Source organism: Dioscorea cayenensis, chromosome 16 (genome assembly GCF_009730915.1).
Source record: "Dioscorea cayenensis subsp. rotundata cultivar TDr96_F1 chromosome 16, TDr96_F1_v2_PseudoChromosome.rev07_lg8_w22 25.fasta, whole genome shotgun sequence".
Taxonomy (NCBI): Eukaryota; Viridiplantae; Streptophyta; class Magnoliopsida; order Dioscoreales; family Dioscoreaceae; genus Dioscorea; species Dioscorea cayenensis.
In genome coordinates, this window is record NC_052486.1 from 1,004,301 (window position 1) to 1,023,677 (window position 19,377).

General features: G+C 32.6%; 4 protein-coding genes across 4 annotated transcripts; 2 read left to right on the forward strand and 2 right to left on the reverse strand.

Moving 5' to 3' along the window:
* Positions 1 to 1,485: 1,485 nt before the first annotated feature.
* On the reverse strand, positions 1,486 to 4,802 carry LOC120278879 (fructose-bisphosphate aldolase 5, cytosolic-like). Its single transcript, XM_039285628.1, is given in 4 exon segments — positions 1,486 to 1,613; positions 1,615 to 1,943; positions 3,547 to 4,229; positions 4,725 to 4,802. Coding segments are annotated over 4 exon segments (1,077 nt in total). The 5' UTR covers positions 4,753 to 4,802; the 3' UTR covers positions 1,486 to 1,576.
* Positions 4,803 to 6,860: 2,058 nt separating this feature from the next.
* Positions 6,861 to 10,406, reverse strand: LOC120278717 (protein transport protein SFT2-like). The gene is made up of 4 exons (XM_039285443.1): positions 10,085 to 10,406; positions 8,617 to 8,884; positions 7,346 to 7,450; positions 6,861 to 7,110 (listed from the first exon to the last, which is right to left on the reverse strand). The coding sequence occupies exons 1-4, from the start codon at positions 10,279 to 10,281 to the stop codon at positions 7,000 to 7,002; spliced, it is 681 nt and encodes a 226-aa protein (XP_039141377.1). The 5' UTR covers positions 10,282 to 10,406; the 3' UTR covers positions 6,861 to 6,999.
* A 1,272-nt stretch (positions 10,407 to 11,678) lies between these two features.
* Positions 11,679 to 15,602, forward strand: LOC120279642 (vacuolar protein sorting-associated protein 32 homolog 2-like). Its single transcript, XM_039286565.1, is given in 8 exon segments — positions 11,679 to 11,702; positions 11,704 to 11,751; positions 12,303 to 12,402; positions 13,216 to 13,301; positions 13,414 to 13,505; positions 13,646 to 13,760; positions 13,839 to 14,034; positions 15,417 to 15,602. Coding segments are annotated over 7 exon segments (657 nt in total). The 3' UTR covers positions 14,031 to 14,034; positions 15,417 to 15,602.
* Positions 15,603 to 16,627: 1,025 nt separating this feature from the next.
* LOC120278747 lies at positions 16,628 to 19,334 on the forward strand. Its single transcript, XM_039285478.1, has 4 exons — positions 16,628 to 16,773; positions 16,880 to 16,982; positions 17,948 to 18,340; positions 18,787 to 19,334. The coding sequence occupies exons 1-4, from the start codon at positions 16,667 to 16,669 to the stop codon at positions 18,916 to 18,918; spliced, it is 735 nt and encodes a 244-aa protein (XP_039141412.1). The 5' UTR covers positions 16,628 to 16,666; the 3' UTR covers positions 18,919 to 19,334.
* The last annotated feature ends 43 nt before the right edge of the window (positions 19,335 to 19,377 follow it).

Sequence of the window (19,377 nt, forward strand, 5' to 3'; positions counted from 1 at the left end):
AGATCAAATTAAAGATTCCTAACATTTTCAGATTTGTCAAAGTGTACATGAACATATGACCCATTTGAGTTGTCATTTTATAGAACTGTATCATACTTTTTGACCTTCTATGGATGTAGGGTCAACTAACCACTTGTATTTGTAATGGTTTTGTTTTTCTAATGCATTTTGCATTATTTATTCAATTTTTTTTAAAATTTATCCAAATATCATTAATAAATAATAATAAATAGGAGGTGAAAGTTTACAAGAGAATGGATTACAAAGATATTGCAAAATTAAAATATATCCTTGATCCATTTGAGTTTGAGAAGTATATATAATATTTCCCAAAAATAGAATTTAATGGGTACTTCGATTATAAGAGGTCAAAATTTAATTAACTAGCAAATTCATTTGGATTGCAAGAAACTAGCTAGGGACTATGAAAATTAAAATGTTTATTTTAATTTGTTGTTAACGGTTACCAGTTATCATTATTAAATTAAGCTTTTATTTCCCCCGATATATAATTAGTGTATTAAATAAGTTTTTAATTTCCTACATTTATTTTTTTTATTATTATTATTATTATTATTATTATTTTATATTATTTTTTTTAGAGAGAATATATGTATGTTTAGGGAGCTTATGTTTGATAGTAATATATATTTCCTTGTTTATTTTTATTTTTATTTTTTGAAAATATGGATAAACCACATTCATTAAGATAAATGGAGATACAAAATATCCATTAGATATGGATTGAAACAAAATGGCTCAACATCACCCTGAGCCTGGGAGTAAACAAAATGCCCTGAACTAGCTCGTGTTTTGCGAGGGCCTTTCGCAAGAATCCACTTGCCTGGTATTTGTTGCCTCAACATGAGACCCTAAAAACTCAAGACTCCGTCTTATAGTGGAACTAGGGTCGTCTAGTCGAGCCTTCTTCTCATATAGAAATAAAAGATCTTGATAAAATTGATAAGTTGGGATATCAGCTTCCCTCACTAATCCCAAATTTGTCTTCCAATGAGCATCATGATCGGCTGTTACAACTTTGCCCAAACCAGCATTTAAAGAGGCATCCAAGCCCAGCCCATTAGCATGTTGGCCCACGCTATCATCCTCACGTGGCAATTTTCATGCCCTTTAACTTCCCATCCTCGTGAAGCTCTGTCTGGCTGACACGCAGACTACTAATTAACAAGCCTTTGCATGGGAATTGAAACTCCTTCATTGAGCTGGCCAAAATAGACCCCGCCATAGCCAATGGATAATCAACAACTTTATACACGTTTGACAAAGTTGGTACGAGGTCTCCTGTATTATTTGACCCCCAGTTTCTAATTAACATGTGATTAAAAACATGATTGACGATTAATTAATCAACATGTGATTAAAAATTATTTATGAAACAGTAAGCTAATATTTTGCGACATCATTCTGGTTAAAAAAATCTAGAGAGAAACATATATATATATATATATATATAGAAATTAAAGATGAGAGGAACAAGAGTTAATAATAATTATCACAAGAGTTGAATGCAAAATGCATGTTAAGATAGACATATAGTTTCACCGAAACTTTCTAACTAATACTTGTATCCCTTGACATGCAAGCTCTCCGAAAGCCGCCGCATCTCCGCCTTCGCCGCCGATGTATTTGCCGAGAGTTGCCGCAGAGTTTGCTTTACATCGATCAAGAAAAGCTTGTTGTGCCGCCGGCACATTTTCTGTCTTACCGCACCATTTTTTGATTGTGCTTTGTTGTAAAGCTCTACCGAAAGAAAATGAAAGAGTCCATGGTTTGAGTACTTCTAACTTGTTCATTGCGTTTAGGTTCTTTGTTGCTTCTTCTTCACTTTGCCCGCCGGAGAGGAATACGATGCCGGGGACGGCAGGCGGGACTGTTCGTCTTAGTGCGGTCACCGTGTACTCTGCTATCACTTCTGCGGCTACCTGTTTAATTTAGTTTGCGGTATAAAAAAATTATTTTTAGAGTTAATATAATACGGAGAAAACTTAGGTGAAATACAATTGATAAAGTTCATGTAATTTATCATTGAATTTTTAACATTTGTTCTGATCAAATGAGTAATTTAATGAAAAGAGTAAAAATATCATTGAAAAATTATTATATTTTAATATATTTTTGGAACATATACTATAATGAGTAACACATCAACTATACTTATTTCACTGTATTTAATTAAGTCGACTTTAAGAGAAAAAACAGGTATGGTGGGTGAAATTATACATTAACATAAAAGGATGATTAAAATAATATGATGTAAAAATAAAAAAAAAAATATATTTTATTTAAAAAAATAAATAAATGTCTAGTTAGTGATCATATAAAAAGTCATCTTCACATATAAAATGACTCATAAAATTAGAGAGGATCAAACTAATTATATATATGTAAAGATAAGTATAGGAAATACTTTTTATATTTTGTTAATAAAAAAAATATTTTTTAAAAATACAAAACCCTCATTTTCTTATGATGTGAACTATATATTAAACATTGTAGTTGCACTATCATACGTAACTATCAAATGGTTACAGAACGGGTTCAACTATCATATATATATAGTAGTTAAAATAATATATACCATTATTATTTAGGAATTTCTTATTTTATTTTTATTTTTTTAAAATTTAGGTTTTGACATAAATTAAGTAATGTAAAACACTGGCTTATATTATTTGACGTACATAAATCTTCAGGGCTAATAATATAATCATGCTAATGAACAGATACATATAACATTCAAATTATTGCATAACAATCCAACTATTATACATAACAGTTAAAATAATATACACAATCATTCATTATATATATATGTATATATATATTTAGAAAATAATAATTTTGATCTAAAATAAAATAAAATATTATATTATATTATATTATATAGTTACACAAAATAAAAATAGACTATATGATAACATAAGTAATTAAGTAATTTCGCGTATATATATATATATATTTGAATAATAGACGATAAGCGCCATTTTTTTATGAATATAAACCGTACTAAACAGTACTGGAACCTAGATGTATAATATATATACAGTATGAGAATAGTATAGGAATCACGAATGAGCGATTGTATGAGCAGTCACGAGGGGAGCAGATCACTGTGGGGAGAGATTTGAGCCCACGACCTCAAACTTACGTTTTGATGTCATCTGCGTTTAAATTTATCTCAATGGTTGACTCGAGTATATATTTTTGTATATACAACAATACTGATTAATTTTTTTTTATAAAAACAACAAAGTTAAAAAAAAATATATATGTTCAGAAATACACTAGTTACATTGAGAATCTATTGTTCACGAAAATATATCAGTATAGAGTACAAAAATACTTCTAAACATAAAACTTTGATTTTTTGGCTGGTCATTCACTGTCGAGGTCATAGCCTTAGTAGTTTTCTATCTGCTTTATAGTAATATATTACTATAAGTAGTGACGTATTTCACCCTAAATTAATTTAGCAGATAATTAATATAATTTAAAAAAAAATAAAAAATAAAAAGTAGCATATACCTTAGGGCTGTCTGAGCCAGGAGTGACCATATTAGGCTTAAGCAAAGTCCCTTCCAAGAGCACATGATGATCATTCAAAGCCTTGTAAACCGCCGCAAGAACCACCTCAGTCACGGCGGCGCATTTCTTCACATCATGATTTCCATCAGTGAGCACCTCCGGCTCCACAATTGGCACAAGTCCATTCTCCTGACAAATCATCGCATATCTCGCAAGCCCTCTCGCATTCTCTTCGATTGCTAAAGCCGAAGGTTCGATAACACCGATCTTTAAAACAGCTCTCCATTTTGCGAATCGAGCACCGGCTTTATAGTATTGCTGACATCGAGAGCCGAGAGAATCGAACCCTTGAGTCGTCGTCTCGCCATTGGTTCCGGCGAGCTCGACAACTCCTTTATCAACTTTGATACCTGGAATTACATTGTTTTCGAGTAGTACATCGACGAAGGGCTTGCCGTCGGTCGTCTTTTGGTAGAGTGTTTCTTCAAAGAGGATTACTCCGGAGAGATAGGTTAAGGCTTCCGGTGTGGTGAAGAGTAGTTGCCGGAGAGCTTGCCGGTTTGATTCGATGTTTTCGACATTGATGCTTGCTAAACGTTTGCCAATTGTGCCTGTGCTTTCGTCTGCGGCGAGGATGCCTTTTCCTGGTGTTGCTATGTATTTCGCTGTTTTTATCAGCTCCTCTGGATAATATAAGAATTGGTATTTTATTTCTCTCTTAAAATAACAAAATTAAAAATTTATGACTTATTATATATTTTTTAAAAACAAAAAAAATCGTAGAATTTTATTGGCTATTTGCTAGTGAATTGATGAAGTAGATGATTTTAGTGTATATTTTTGCGTGCATGCATGCATGCATGCAAACCACACGTAGATATAAACCCTTATCTATAAATGGTGCAAGAGGAACCACAAAAATATTTCTCATGATATATATTTAAAAATATTTCAACCGTTAATTATATAAGAGAAAGATAATTTGGATATAAAAATAATATATATGTAATTTTAAAAATGTGAAAGAATTATTTTTAAGTTGATATTATTATCATTGGATATAAATAATCCACAAATATCTGAACACCAAGAAATATTCTAACAATCAATTATGGAAAAAATAAAATAAGAGTCATCATTAAACTTTTATAATATATAATAATAATTATAAAATATACCTGCATACTTTCCAATGAAGGCAGACATATTATTTTATAAGGAAAAAAAAAGATAAAAAAATTTCTTTTGAAGAGGATGAGCTAAAAAAAAAGTGCAAAAGAAAAGGGAATATATATAAAGGCCATGCAAGGAATATACCCCGTTGGATCTGACACGTGGCAGTAAACTAAAGGAGGTGTGGGTTATCGATCTTGGATAGGGGAAATAGGTGGAGATCCTTGTGCCACGTGGCGATGACGTGGACTTATCCTTTTTATTATAAGAGATGAGAGGATGAGAATAAGTTAAGGGAATTGAGTGGAAATGATGCACTTTGGATACCTTATTCACACAAGCTTTCCCTGTGAGTCCTCCACAATTATTAATCACTTCAATCTCTTGTACTATTTTTTTTCCTAATTATTTATTATTTTTTTGGAGTTTTTCTTAATTAATTAATTCGCACTTTTAAATGGTCAATATTTATTTTCATGTCACTGAATTATAAGCATTGGGTAAAGAGTCAATTCATAATGCATTTGTGATAAAGGAGCTTAAATAATGATTGAAAAGAAATTATGAGATTTGAAAAAAAAAAAGATAAAAAAAAATAAAAACAAAATTAAACAGGGTTTAGTTTAATAAGCATCACTGGTTTTAACTTTAAATCAATTTTAGATCATCAATAAGCTGCATTTTCCAATAATTTTTTTTTCTAGAAAAATCTTGTTTAAAAAAACCCTTCAGAAAAAGATAGCCAAATAAAAAGTGATGGACAAGAAGAAAAATAAAAAGAATATTCACATAATTTGTTTTCTTTAATTTGTCAGGAAATCAAAAATTTTCTCATCCAACCAAACAAAAGAAGACAGATTTTCCCACTTTTTTTTTAAAAAAAATTTTGCTTTTCATCTAGAGATGGTGAATTTGATCTACACTCGATGTAAGTATCACCCGCACTCACCCTCTTTGATCAGGGTCGTGAGTGCGGGATCTGTACCCTGATTAGTTTTTGAGTCGTGCAGGTCGGGGTGAGGGTATGCCCTCACTCCCACCTGTACTGCCCTTACTCCTGATCTGAGGAGGTGCAGGGTAAAACCCCATCCTACATCCCTTACTCCTCTCATATATATATATATATATATATATATATATATATATATATATATATATATATATATATATATATATAATTTTTTTATAAAATTAAACATTTACTCACAATTTACTCAATATCTATTTTTCATAGTGATTAATTTGAAAAATAATACTTCAAATTTTTCTCTTAATATATTATTTTAAATTTTTATTTAATTTCTATATTTATATTTGATAATATTATCAAAATTAAATTTTTAGATATATATTAAGAATCATAATTAAATTAAAAATAAATAAATATAAAAAAATTATAAGAACATCATGAAAAAAATAAGATACTTAATAAAAAAATCAATTGGATATAACTTATAGAATTACTTATAATGCTTTTTATATTCAAAATATTACTAGATATTTATAAAATTTGAAAGTTATATAAAATATAAATAGTAGATATATGAAAAAAATTTTTAAACAAAAACCAAGATGGTTAAATATGAACAAAACAAAAGGTAGAGTTACTCATCGAGTCCCTAAATAAACGCTATTTTTATGTGATTATATAATTTAAGATAAACAAATATATATCAAACCTCGAATTTTGAATTTATGGATGTGTTTAAAGATCAGTAATATAAACGTATAATTAATTTATTTTTTTATTATTATTTAAATTTAATTCAATAATTTGAACAACGGGTAGTGGGCAGTCTACTGGATATACTCCAGACTGCTGAGTAGGGTAAAGGGTATTATTTTTTCGCTCGCTGGCACGTGTAAAGGTATGAGCTATGAGAGAGGGGTTACGGTGACGGATAAGGGTTTTAAAGCATACCCTACCCATACCCTATCCGTTGCCATCCTTATTTTCATCCATTTTCCCAAGTTCCACAACACAAACCCTAGACCAAGCCTGCCATTGAGCACACAAATATAATCCACAGAAAAAAAAAGAAAAAAAAAAAACAATATGTAGGACAACAGAACAGAATAACTGGAAAGTTTTCTATTGTCTTATACCAGAAATGGCAGTAGATGAAAATATTCATTTTAAAGATAATAAAAAAAGAGGTAGTTGTTGTTGGTTATATCTAAGGGCTTAGGGTTTGATACAATTAAAAGTTGAGCAGCAAAAAAATGGGTCCAGAACTTACCAAGAACTGATGAAAGTTATATCAGTAATATACAGTGGATTCATCGGCCAAAGCATTTCAATATCGAAGATGTGAGAGTTGAAGAGAGAAATTTCAGTCCGGCTGAACCTCCGGGAAAGTAGGATATAGCATAATAAGCGAGAGCGAGAACCTGGCGAAACAATTGAGTGATTTCAAATTACACGAAAAAAATATTGGTAAACTCATTTCATCTAAGCATGATATTTGTGGATCCTTGATTTATAATGATGGCATAAGGTGAAAGCAACCGAATAAAAAGGCATGGGTATTCCAGTAACTGAGGCAACAAAATTAATCATAATGAGAGAACCAAATTACACAATTGGTACTGCTAAAAATTATATAAGGAAAAGTTCATACAATACCTGAAGCACAGAGAAGAAAACAGAGAGAATGTAACTGTGAAGCACCATTGACACATATATAGTACCCACCATAGTGCCAATAAATCCCAATGTGAAAGGAAGTCTCTGCACCATCATTTAGACAATACAAATAAATCAAATGATCACGGTCAGCACTCAAAACTATGCATGACATTAATCAAATAAGATGCTTTAGATAGACTATGAAAGATAAGGTCTGCCAGCATTGAGCAGATTGGGCATTAAAAGAAAAAAGTTCAAGATCAGGTAAAAAATCTAAAAACATTCATTACCACAATAAATGCAGATAATGTGATGTGAAGAATATCATTTACCTAAAGGATTTGAAGTTCATTCCTTAATAAAGCACTTACTGACTTTTATAACATAAGCTCAGGTGTCTCCACCTCCAGGTAATGATGAAATTAATGTCTAAAATTAAATGATGTGAACAAGTAAAAAAGATTAATCACATTATATTATAGGGCTATGTATTACCCTCTCATAAATATAGCTTCCCTAAATTTATTGACATACAAACCAATTTGATACCATTTAGGTCTCAAATAATCACAATGAAAAAAATACAGAACATTAATTTGCATGGGAAACGGTCCCAATAGGCAGTGGAACACACGTTTTTAAACTCTTTCAGACAAAAACCAATGGCTAAAAGTGGACTTTAAGTTCCTCTATGGAGGGTAAATTAACTAAATCAACTCACATATCTGCATCTCTCCTGAAGAAAACAACATTAAATAAGGGACATAAGAGAGACAGTGTTCAGGCCAATGACAATCAAATTATAAATAGACTTTACATGCTGAAAGCTTCACAAAGAGAAAGAGGCCATCTCTATTAAATCATAAAGGTATGCTCCCAGAACTGATTTTATACAAGAATATAACAGATCATTCTCAAACAAATAAATTATGCACTTGACGAGCATTAACCATCTCCACCATAGATTAAAATTAGTGACTCTCTCTCCTATGCAAACATGAGCACAAATTTCTTCTGCCTCCTATTAATTTCTCATATACATACGTATATATATATATATATATATATATATATAGCCATATTTCACTGATTCACGATGGTAGAATTCCCCTCTAATTCAAAGTCAAAGCAAATTCTTCCATCAACTGTTAACAAGAAGTGGCTTTTCCAGGGCAAAACAAACTAGATCTCAAGAAAGACATATCCTCACATTTTAAAATAGTAGATGCATGATAATAAATAGAGAATCATATCTATGAAATACATACCTCTTTTGATGACATGTGCGCAAGCTGATTTCTCGGACCTTTGAGAGCAAAGAATGAGCCAATAATAAAGGCACATCCAAGGGTAAAACAGATTGCAAATTTCTGAGGCATCAGGACCATGACCGGAAGGAACATGGTGAATGCGATGAAGACAAAGAACACTCCACTGGCAAGAAGCAGCCCAAAATACAAAAGAGATTTCCCAGAAGGAACACTACTAGTGGCAGTATGAAAGCTTCCAGGTAAATCCCTCACACCTTTAGAGACCCTGGTAATTTCCATATAGAAAATTAGGGTGCAAGTGCAGGAGGAAATCAGGAAGCAATGCATGCATGCCCCAAAAGAAAAAAAAACTGAACTTTTACACAAGATATGATCAAAATGACAGAACAATAATAAAAATACTATGAAAGAACTGAGATGAAACATATATTGTTCACTGAAACAAGAGCATAGAGCATCATCGCATTTCTGAACACTCAGAAACAGATGTCAATTTTGAATATGCAGCAATAAGAATGCATCCGAACTTCAAATGAATGATACCAATGACATTCGAGCTTCATCCAAACCATGCTAAATCTCAATAACCGATGAGCATCTATCCATAGAAAACTAAATCAGCATACAAGACATGAGCAAAAGCTGACAAAACAATAATGAAAATCACAATGAAAGAACTCAGAGGATCAGGTAGGTGAAGAAAAATCATGAGCACATGTTGATGCATGGCTTTGTTGTCTACTTAAACAAAAGGCATAGAGCATCTTTGCATCTCATAACACTCAGAAGCCGACTTCAGTTCTGAATATGCAGCAATAAGCACACATCCCAAAATGTCAAATGAATGATAGCAATAACATTTATAATTCATGCTAACCACACTAAATCTATGAATATGCAGCAATTAATAAGCAATGTATGCCTATCCATACAAAACTAAATCTGTATAGAAGAAATGATCAACAGCCAACAGAACAATAATGAAAATTACTATGTAAAAAAACTCAGATATCTTATAGTTTGCCGAGGGATCATGTATGTAAGTTAACAAATAGCTTTTTTTATCTAATAAAACAAAAGGCACAGACCTCCACATCTCATAAATCTCCGAAACCAGTCTCAATGTTGAATATGCAGCAACAACAACACATCAAAAAACTTTCAAATAAAGTATAAAAGTGATAATTAAACTTCATCAAAACCACTCTAAATCTAAAAAAAAAGGCACAAACCTCTTATCTCCAACACATCCATTTAATCATACAAACAAAATCATTTTTTTTTTTTAAAAAAAATCAGTCTTAACTGAATGAATTGCGCATCAAGTACATCTACAAACAAACAATAAACACAACAAAAACCTCGAGACTTCAACGATCTACACAATAAGCATAGAATTCGAATGGCAAAACAACAAAACCACTGCATTCAAAATTGAAAAGCAACTAGAGTTTCAATTGCTCACACGCTAAACGTATCCGTAACCCGATCATTGGCAGAGCGGACGGCAGCCTCAATATCAAAACTCAACGCGCCACTAGAGTCCTCCACAGCTCTGGAAGCTGCATAAGAGTTCCAGTCGGCGAGGAGCGACGGGGCGGGCTCTCCTCCTCCGCCACTGCTGGGGCCTCCAGAGAACCAGGCCTGCGCCGTCTTGTGCATCTCTTGGCGATGATCCGAAAGAGAAGAAACGCTGGAGATCCTTGCGCTTAGGTTTCCCTCGCTTCCGCCATTATCACTGCGTGTGTGCTCGAGATCTCAAGATCGAGCGAGAAAAGAGAAAGAGAGAGAGAGAGAGAGAGAGAGTTATATGGGCCTAAAAGTTTTGGGCCCGTTAAAACTAGAGAGATATAGATGGGCCTAAAAGTTTTGGCCTGCTAAACTCATGGGCCCTGATTGAGGAATGTAGACGAATAAATTTTAAATATTATTATTTTTTTATTCAGATAACAATTATATAATTTTTCTTTTTAAAGGACGTTTGCATGTGCATCCGACAAAAATATATAATTAAATAACCACTTTTTTCTTGATACAGTGAAATATTATGAGAATAATAATTAGACAGATTCTTGTTAAATTTTAGGGTCAATAATACTGTTATGACTATACATATATTATATAGATCACTGTAGTAGTACTGTCTATTCACTATTTATAAAAATTTATTATCTTTGTTTGGCTTTTGAAAAATTTTTTTATATGCATGATAGAATTCTATTCGTTTGATGTGATGTCTGACCGAGTTAATAGATTCTACAGATCATTAAGCTATTGGTGCACTGTACTTGTTTATCTCTTAATATTTCTTTTATTGTCAGGCACTTATCACTTTTGTAAAAACATAATTACTTGTAAATAAATTTTAAAAAATTAAAGATACATAATGTTTTTTTTTTTTAAAATTTTGCACATCTACCCCCTTTTGTTTCTCTCCGCCTCTCTTATATCCCTTCTTTTGGTTATACTCTTATTTATTAGATATTAATATAGTAGAGAAATATAGTTAAAAGAAAGAATAAAGTGAAATTTATTTTTGGTGAACAGAAAAATTAAAGGAATAAAATTCAATGGTTTAAAGTTTAAAATAAATAATTTTTTGTTTCACTAGTTTTAGGCCTGATATGTTAAGATAATTAAACTATCAATAAGGGTTTTATATATGAAATATTTTTAATTTCCATAATTTCAGGGTGTGATATGAAAATTCTCTTTTTAATTCTTTTATTAATATAAATTAATAAATAAAAAAATCTCTCTCTTTCTCTTCGTTCATCGCACGGGTTTGCTTCTCTCGTTTGTCTCTCTCGATCTCTCTCTCTCGCCCTTGATTCTCCGATTCCCAACCCTAATTGGAAGCGCTTTTGATTCCCTCTTCATCGTTTTTCAGGTTTGATTTTATGGTTTTTCATTGGCAGATCGATTCTTCATTTGCGCCATTTTTTTTTAAATTATACTTGTTAATCTGTTGGTCTGAATGAATCCCGAGCTGTGAGTTATAGGGTTTTGTGTTTACTTTGATCGATGCGTTTGGTTTCCAGGTTGAATTTTTGGGGAAAATGTTTACGAGACTTTTCGGAAAGCCCAAAGGAGCAGGCCAATGCTTTGGTCACTCTGGACAAGCTCAATGAGGTGTTTTGATCCCTTTTTTTTTCCTTTTGATTGTCGTATTATTTGATTTTTATGAATTGATCTTTTAAACCATGATGGGTACTTAATTCTGATGTTTATTGTGAAAATTACTCTATGTTTGGGATGAATTATTGATCAACTATGATCTATGAGGATGAAATTTTATATTATTTATTCAATATAAAGTTATTTGAAAAAAACTAAGATGTTGTAAATGAATTTGGGGTATTTGTATCATCATCACTTTGTAATTGTGATGAACATGGTTAATTAGCTGGTGTGTTTATGAGGTCAGGACTGATGATTTGGGGAAAAAAATCTGACTTTTGCAAGTCAGCCAAGTGTCTTTGATTTTTACAAATGTGAAAAGAAATATAATCACTTTTAATGAGAATGTTAATGTTGATCTGCTTCCATATTGGAGAACACTTTACTCTTTTGCAGGCATGTAGTACTTGCGCATCATTTTGTGAGGACATCGATTAGTTGCATGATTTTCGCCTTTTTGATAACATTTATTATTGCCTAACCTATTTCTATTGAATTATTAGACACTTGAAATGCTAGAGAAAAAGGAGAAAGTTCTTTTAAAGAAAGTTGCTGGTGAAATTGAGAAGGCCAAGGAATTTACTCGAGCAAAGAACAAAAGAGGTATTTTTATAATTAAAAAGCAGCATCTTATACATGCACTTAATCTGTATGCACCATAATCTGTTCTGTATTTTAAATTGAAATCACATGAATAATGCATTTGGACAAAAAAAAAGCTTGTAGGTTTTGTTAATTTCCTTCTTGTTTATATTTATTACCAGAATGTGTTGCTACTCTTGTACAATTTAAAAGAGTAATATTTTCATATCTCTTGCCATATTTGACTTTAATTTTGTATTCTTTAGTATGTAGCTACACACTAAACAATAGAGAGCTTTTAAGGCTTGCCAACATATTTGGCTAAAGATTTCTCTACTTTCGCACATTGATATTTTGGGGAATAATATTGAGATGTGTATTGTGCTACAATATTCTTTACAAAATTTAGATGTCTTCATTTATTAAATTCATTTGTGTTGAAACTGTAGAATTTTTTTCTTCCAGTTTTTGATAGATTTGGTTGATATTTTGACAAAAATAATTCGTTAATAGGAAGCTGCCTTTTGCTGTTGTTTCTTCTTCTAAATTACATTCATCAGTAATTGGTGGAGGAAATAAAGCCCTAAATTTACTTTAAAGGATTCATCTTTCAGTTTATCTTGGGATTTTGGAAGAACACTTGACAGCTTCTTTCAAGTGAAAATCATAAATGAATAGTCTCGACGCCTGCACTGTCATATGGAAGTGTCTTGAAAAATTCTTTTATCCAGGACTCAGAGATTCTTAAGATACCCTAGTTTGTCTTGTAACTAATTTGCTATGCACCATTGTATTTGTATGACCTTGCCAAATATTTGTTTGGTTTTTGTGTAGCTGCAATACAATGTTTAAAAAGGAAAAGACTGTATGAGCAACAGGTTGAGCAGCTTGGAAATTTCCAGTTACGGATTCATGATCAGGTACTCTACAATAAGCATGCCAACATTGCTCCAAGGTTTTCTTAGACCCTTCAACAAGGATTTAGCTAAACACATTAAAACCATTATTGGTTCTGTTCTTTTTCCTCTACAGATGATAATGCTAGAGGGTGCAAAAGCTACTACTGAGACTGTTGATGCATTGAGAACCGGAGCTGCAGCCATGAAGGCAATGCAGAAAGCAACGTGAGTGTTTCTTTCTTTTCTTCAATCCTCTTAAACTGAGTCAACTTTGCATCCCATCGATTTGGATATATCTGTGTTACTTGTGTACCATGGAAATAAACTAATACTTCTTTCTTTTCCTTTTTCTTTCTTCCCACCAGTAACATTGATGATGTGGACAAGACCATGGATGAAATCAATGAGCAAACAGAGAATATGAAGCAGATTCAAGAAGCACTATCTGCTCCTATCGGAGCAGCTGCTGACTTCGATGAAGTATAGATCCATATCAATTAGTATGCTGCTCTTACTGGTTTTCTTGCTGATCATTATTAATGCTATTTGCATTGGCAGGATGAGTTGGAGGCTGAACTTGAAGAGTTGGAGGGAGCTGAGTTGGAGGAGCAGCTTTTGCAGCCTGCTACGACTGCTCCTGCTGCTCCTGTGCATGTTCCTGCTGGTAGACAACCTCCTCGTCCAGCTCCACAGAAAAATACAGCAGAGGAAGATGAACTGGCAGCTTTACAAGCAGAAATGGCCCTGTAATCAGGTATAAATTTTAATGGATTTACCTCATGAGCGTTTGAAGATTGTTTTTGTGTGGTATGAATAATTTTGTCTTTATTGTCATTTAGAAAACTCTATAGTAATCAAAATTTTGTTTTCCTCATGGTAAATATCACATGGTTTTTCAATAGAAATTATGAACCTCAATTTTTCCACTTGATTTCAAAGATAAAATTGTAACAGATTTCTTTGGCATTCTTCATGTGGAATTTACAACATTCTGATCTTGGCCTTTTACAGGAACCAGGTATGATTGACTAGTTATTAACATGCATCATTGGCCATATATACTAATAGTTGATTTTTCGCCAACTTTGCCAACCTTTTGGTGTAATCCACTATAGAACTCTATCAGTTCACTTCTAGACTTGTGGACAAACTCCTTTCATTTATGATTTGTTTTCTTCATATATGAAAATTTTTAGCAGATTCAAATAGTTGGCATTTAGTGGATATTAACTTTTCAGAATTTGACAGGAATTCTATTCAATGGTATTAAATTTAGCAGTTCATTTTTAATTCAGTCAAATGATTATAACCTTGCCTTTGCCTAGACCCTCATGTTAATTAGAAATCATATTACATGCAGTTCTAGGACACATCATGCTCATATATTGAATGCACATCCCGCCATAGCACTTCATAGAGAGCTGTTGGCTGAGCATCTCTTCCAAAAAAAAAAGGAAACTAATTAATAGAAGAATAATCCTCGTCAATAGTCTCTCTCAAGGATGAAGGAATGATCTCTTTTTGTTTTTATTTTTTTAATTTTTATTTTCTTGTCTACCTCTTGAAATAGGTCTAATTGTCTGAATGTCTGACTGACTTACCCTCTTAGAATATGTTAGTTGATCTAGCTATTCATAACTGAAGTCATAAATCATATAAATTCCCAAAATATTTTTTATTCTTTTTTATCTTGAAATTTTCTTTTGTGCCCTTGAAATTACAACTAAGACCCCGCTATTTCTTAGCTTTGGATATGAACCCCTTAAATTTTGTTATATTTGACTTCTGACTCATGGTATATTTGTTATTTTACTGTTTATGGTTAAAACCCTAATTATGGTCATGTTAAGAGAAAAATGTGGTTAGTAAAACTGTGGTGATTGAAGGAAAACAGAGACATATTATGGGGTCTAGGGATAAATGGCAGGCAAGGGAAAAGAAAAGCCAAATGATTTGCCTGACTTCCTGACCTTTATTTATTATTATATATCAAAGGCTTAGATAAAACTAATAAAGAGTAGAGAGACGAAAAGGCTCCATACCGATGTTTTAATTATGTTGCTTTGTTGCTTGTAGTATATAATCATATTGTGAAACTTTTGATATGCTAATTATTTGAAGGTTTAATGTTTGCAGGTTCATGACATGCTCAAAAATTGGAAGGGAGTTTTTGTATAAATGATTTGTGAATTCTATGATGAAGTGATTTTCGGCGAACAAACAAAATGTGAAATTTCTACTGGCATACACATTTTACTGATTCTCAGTGTGTATACTTTTTAGAACATGAACATAAAGTTATGAGATAGCAGATTGAAACCAGCTTGCAGTTTTTAACTTATAAATCATTCTTTTTGATTGATGGATTGAATGTTTTCTTTTCATTCTTTTTTCCCTTCCAATTTATTTAATGCTAGAACATCTTTCCAGGTTTGTTGTGACTGAGGAAATATTGTTTTCTTTTGTCTGCTTACATGAACAAAGTTTTGTTTATGATTTTTTTTTTTCTTTTTTCTTCTATTTGATGATTATTCTTAAAGGATTCATGTACAGATGGGTATTCATTTAATTAAATTATTAAATAAAATCAAGTAATACAAAAATAGACAGATATAATCTTAATTGATTGCGGTTATCTCATTTTTGTTTTCAAAATTTATTTACAACCTATTTTTTAAGTATTGTGCACATTTAAATATTTTTTTTCCTCATTCCCTTGTATAAGGTATTCCTTCTGCTTAGGAGACGGGGTTTACATTCTAACTTGATTAAGTAGATTACACAATTGTTATATAGCTCAACTTCTCGTGTGTGCCATCCTATGTAACTTATATATATATATATATATATATTTACAAAATGTGGATAAATCACGTGACAAGGGCATGAGCACATGCAGAAGATTGATCAATTAGCCCATGCCTCTCAACAGGAGACAATGGGTTTGGGATACTTCGACTTGTTACCATCACTACTTTCATCAAGTCGTGAACTGAAGTTTTTTGAATGTTTCATCTTTGATTTTCACAGATGTGACCAAGTATATCTGCGCTCCGAGTCTTTTGGTAGTATGTCTATATTTGTCAAATTTTTTTTTTTTCACTCAATTAAGATAATTAAATAATTGATCAAGTAATCCAAAATAACCAAATAAGGCTCAAATTGATCACCATAAAAAAAACAGCTTTGAAAGGTTTGGTTGGTTTTTTACTTAATTACTTAGATAGAATATCCTATTTAGTCCCTCTACCTTTTATTTATTATACATAAGTGATGAGTGGAAAAAGAATTTCCAAACTTTTTGAGGGGCAATAAGCAAAAAGTGTACCATTTTAAAGCTCAGTGAGCGGTGAGCTTACCGTCTATTCATTCCCTCCTGAAACGCCATGAAAGTGGCTTCGAAGCTCATCGTCCTCGTCGCCGACGACGAAGGCTTCGGCGCCTCCCTCGCCGGAGCTCTGCGATCGAGCCCTGGTTCTAATCTAACTCGATCGTGAGTTTCTCTCCTCTTCATCCCTTTCAAATCCCTAATAGTTTGTGTATAAACCCTAAACCTAACCCTGATTTCCATTTTGCAAATCTCGTTTCGATTTCCTCAGAGAGGCAACCCCTTTCGAGGTCTCTCTGGAGAACTATGGCATCATGGAGCGCAAAGCTAGCGGTGATTTAGTTCAATTCCTCGATCCTCATGGATCGCCGCAGGCATGCACTATTCTTTTTTATTTTTTTTTTATTTTTAATTTCTTATGCTGTTAGATTTTCTCTAGTGAAAACCAAATTAATTATCGATTTTCATATATTTTTTTTTGAAAGGTTGAATTTTGAAATTTAGAGGCGTAGAATGTATGCAAAATGATGGTTTTCTTGCTTGCCGTGATATGGAACTTTGAGATATATTTGAAAATTAAACACATAATACTAGAAATAACATTAGAATATCTGCAAATTATCTTGTTTTTCTATGGTAAATGAGCATGTACTTCAATGATGATCATTATCATATTGCAGGATTATAATATTTGTATGGATGAAGAACAGTATTTTGTTACAATAACTGCAATGGAAGTGGCTCTAATTTGAGTGCAAAAAAATTAGGGTTTTTTGCACAAAATATGGAAACTTTAATTTAATATCAGACTGTTTGCTTATGATCTTGCCTTTTCTGATATTGCACTATTCTTTAGTGATCCTCGTCACATTGCAGAATTAGAATATTTTCATAGTTGAAGAACTGTTTTTGTCATAATAATTGCTATAGTAGTTGCTTAATTTTGACCTAATTATAGTTTTTTTGGTTTTGTTTTCCCGTGATGTTATTCATAAAAAAATGATCTTTTGCGTACTTGTTAAAGATTAATCGCTATAAATGAAGTATGTAATTCAGTTCCTATCTTAAATTTTTGGCTATTGAATGTCAGTGGTATTTTAATCTAGCCTTGTAGACATACGTATGGTGAAATAGTTCAGCATTGCGATAGCTGTGACCTTTATTGATGACTATGTGGCATACATTCCAGTTGTGTTCATTTTTTTCATTGTGGATTTCTTCTTCTTTTTTTTTTGGATAAATATATATTTTTTTTGATAAAATATTGTGGATTATTTGTTCCTCTTTGTTGGGAAGAAGCATTTTCAGTTTAAAGGAAACAATCCTCAATTTTTTTCAGGTGTCTATACTGCTTTTGCCAAATTATGAACCTCCTGTGGCTGCATGTGCCATCAGAGAAATTCTGGCAACAATTGTTTCAGACAAATCTTCCGAACCACCTACATTAATTGTTCCTTATGTTGCAAAGACAGTTAAGCATAACTATGAAGTGAGAATCCAAACACCATTTGAACAGGAAGGAAAAGTTTATGGTGCTGAGGTTGGTGTGTCGACTGAATTTACTAAGGTCATGCTTGCTGCAACTGCTCGGCCTCCTCCATCACTACAGATTCATTGTGAAGCCTTGGCCTGCTTGCTGCATATGGTTCGCGTGTTGAAGCTGCCCGCATTTGTTCTTATTGCGGCTAGTAGCCAAAATCAGACCAGGAGGTCCGCAGATTACGTGCCCGAGGTATGTAGAAGCATCTTTTAAAACTTCAAACCTTCTCAATTTTCCAGAACATTCTGCAGTTAGACTCCATGTTATGATCTAATTTTCACCAATGGTAGATCCCAATATGTTTACATTTAATTGTCTCAATCGTATATATTGCAGTGTTACAACATTTGAATATGACATTATCTATATATTGTCTTTGCTGCTGTTTTACTTGGCTGTTCAATCCCCTACTTCAGCATTTTATTCAAACATCATCTTTGTGGAGTGGATTGATTGATTAGGGTGAAATTGGAGCTTCTCCTTGCTTTCCTATCAGTTGCATATTTTTCTATCCAAAAGGATAAACTTTATGACTTAACAGCATTGGGCACGAACTTGCTGCTTATCATGTGCATTGCTATGCGCAATGTGCATTACGGTCATTCTAACTATTTGCATTTCCTATCATATCATCCTAGGCTTTATTTTCCGTCGGACAATTCTTGGCTGACCATTGCGGGTTGTACATCTCCAAAGACGAGATCCAGTGGAAGCCGAGTGCACAGTCACATAAACCAGCCGAAGAACCATGGCGTGCTTTATATGGATGAACAATCAGACAGTTCTGAAGCATCAGAGTCTTAAGTTACATCATGTTTAACCAGATGGTGAAAGAAATTCGCAAAGAAACTCTCGATACGCATGCATCTATATGGACTAATCCGATTCTTGGCTGCGTCCGAGTCACGTTTTGTCGGGTGCTTTTGAACTTCTTGTTGCCAATATAGCATGCAGAGACTATAATCTTTTTGGAGCAGATAAACCTTTCTCCAGTAGTGGATTTTGATGTTATTGATTGTGACCTTGGAATGTATATCCTGGTGTTGCTTCATAAACTCTAGACAGTCACAAGGGAATAATTATTGGTTATGTTTGCGTTGGAGAGAGGATATAATTATTCTGGATTATACCAAACAATATCAGTAAAACACAAAATTCAATTTTCTATGATGGGGCACTTTTTTAACTGTGACAACCTCTTTTATAATCACTTTGAATGTAATTATTGT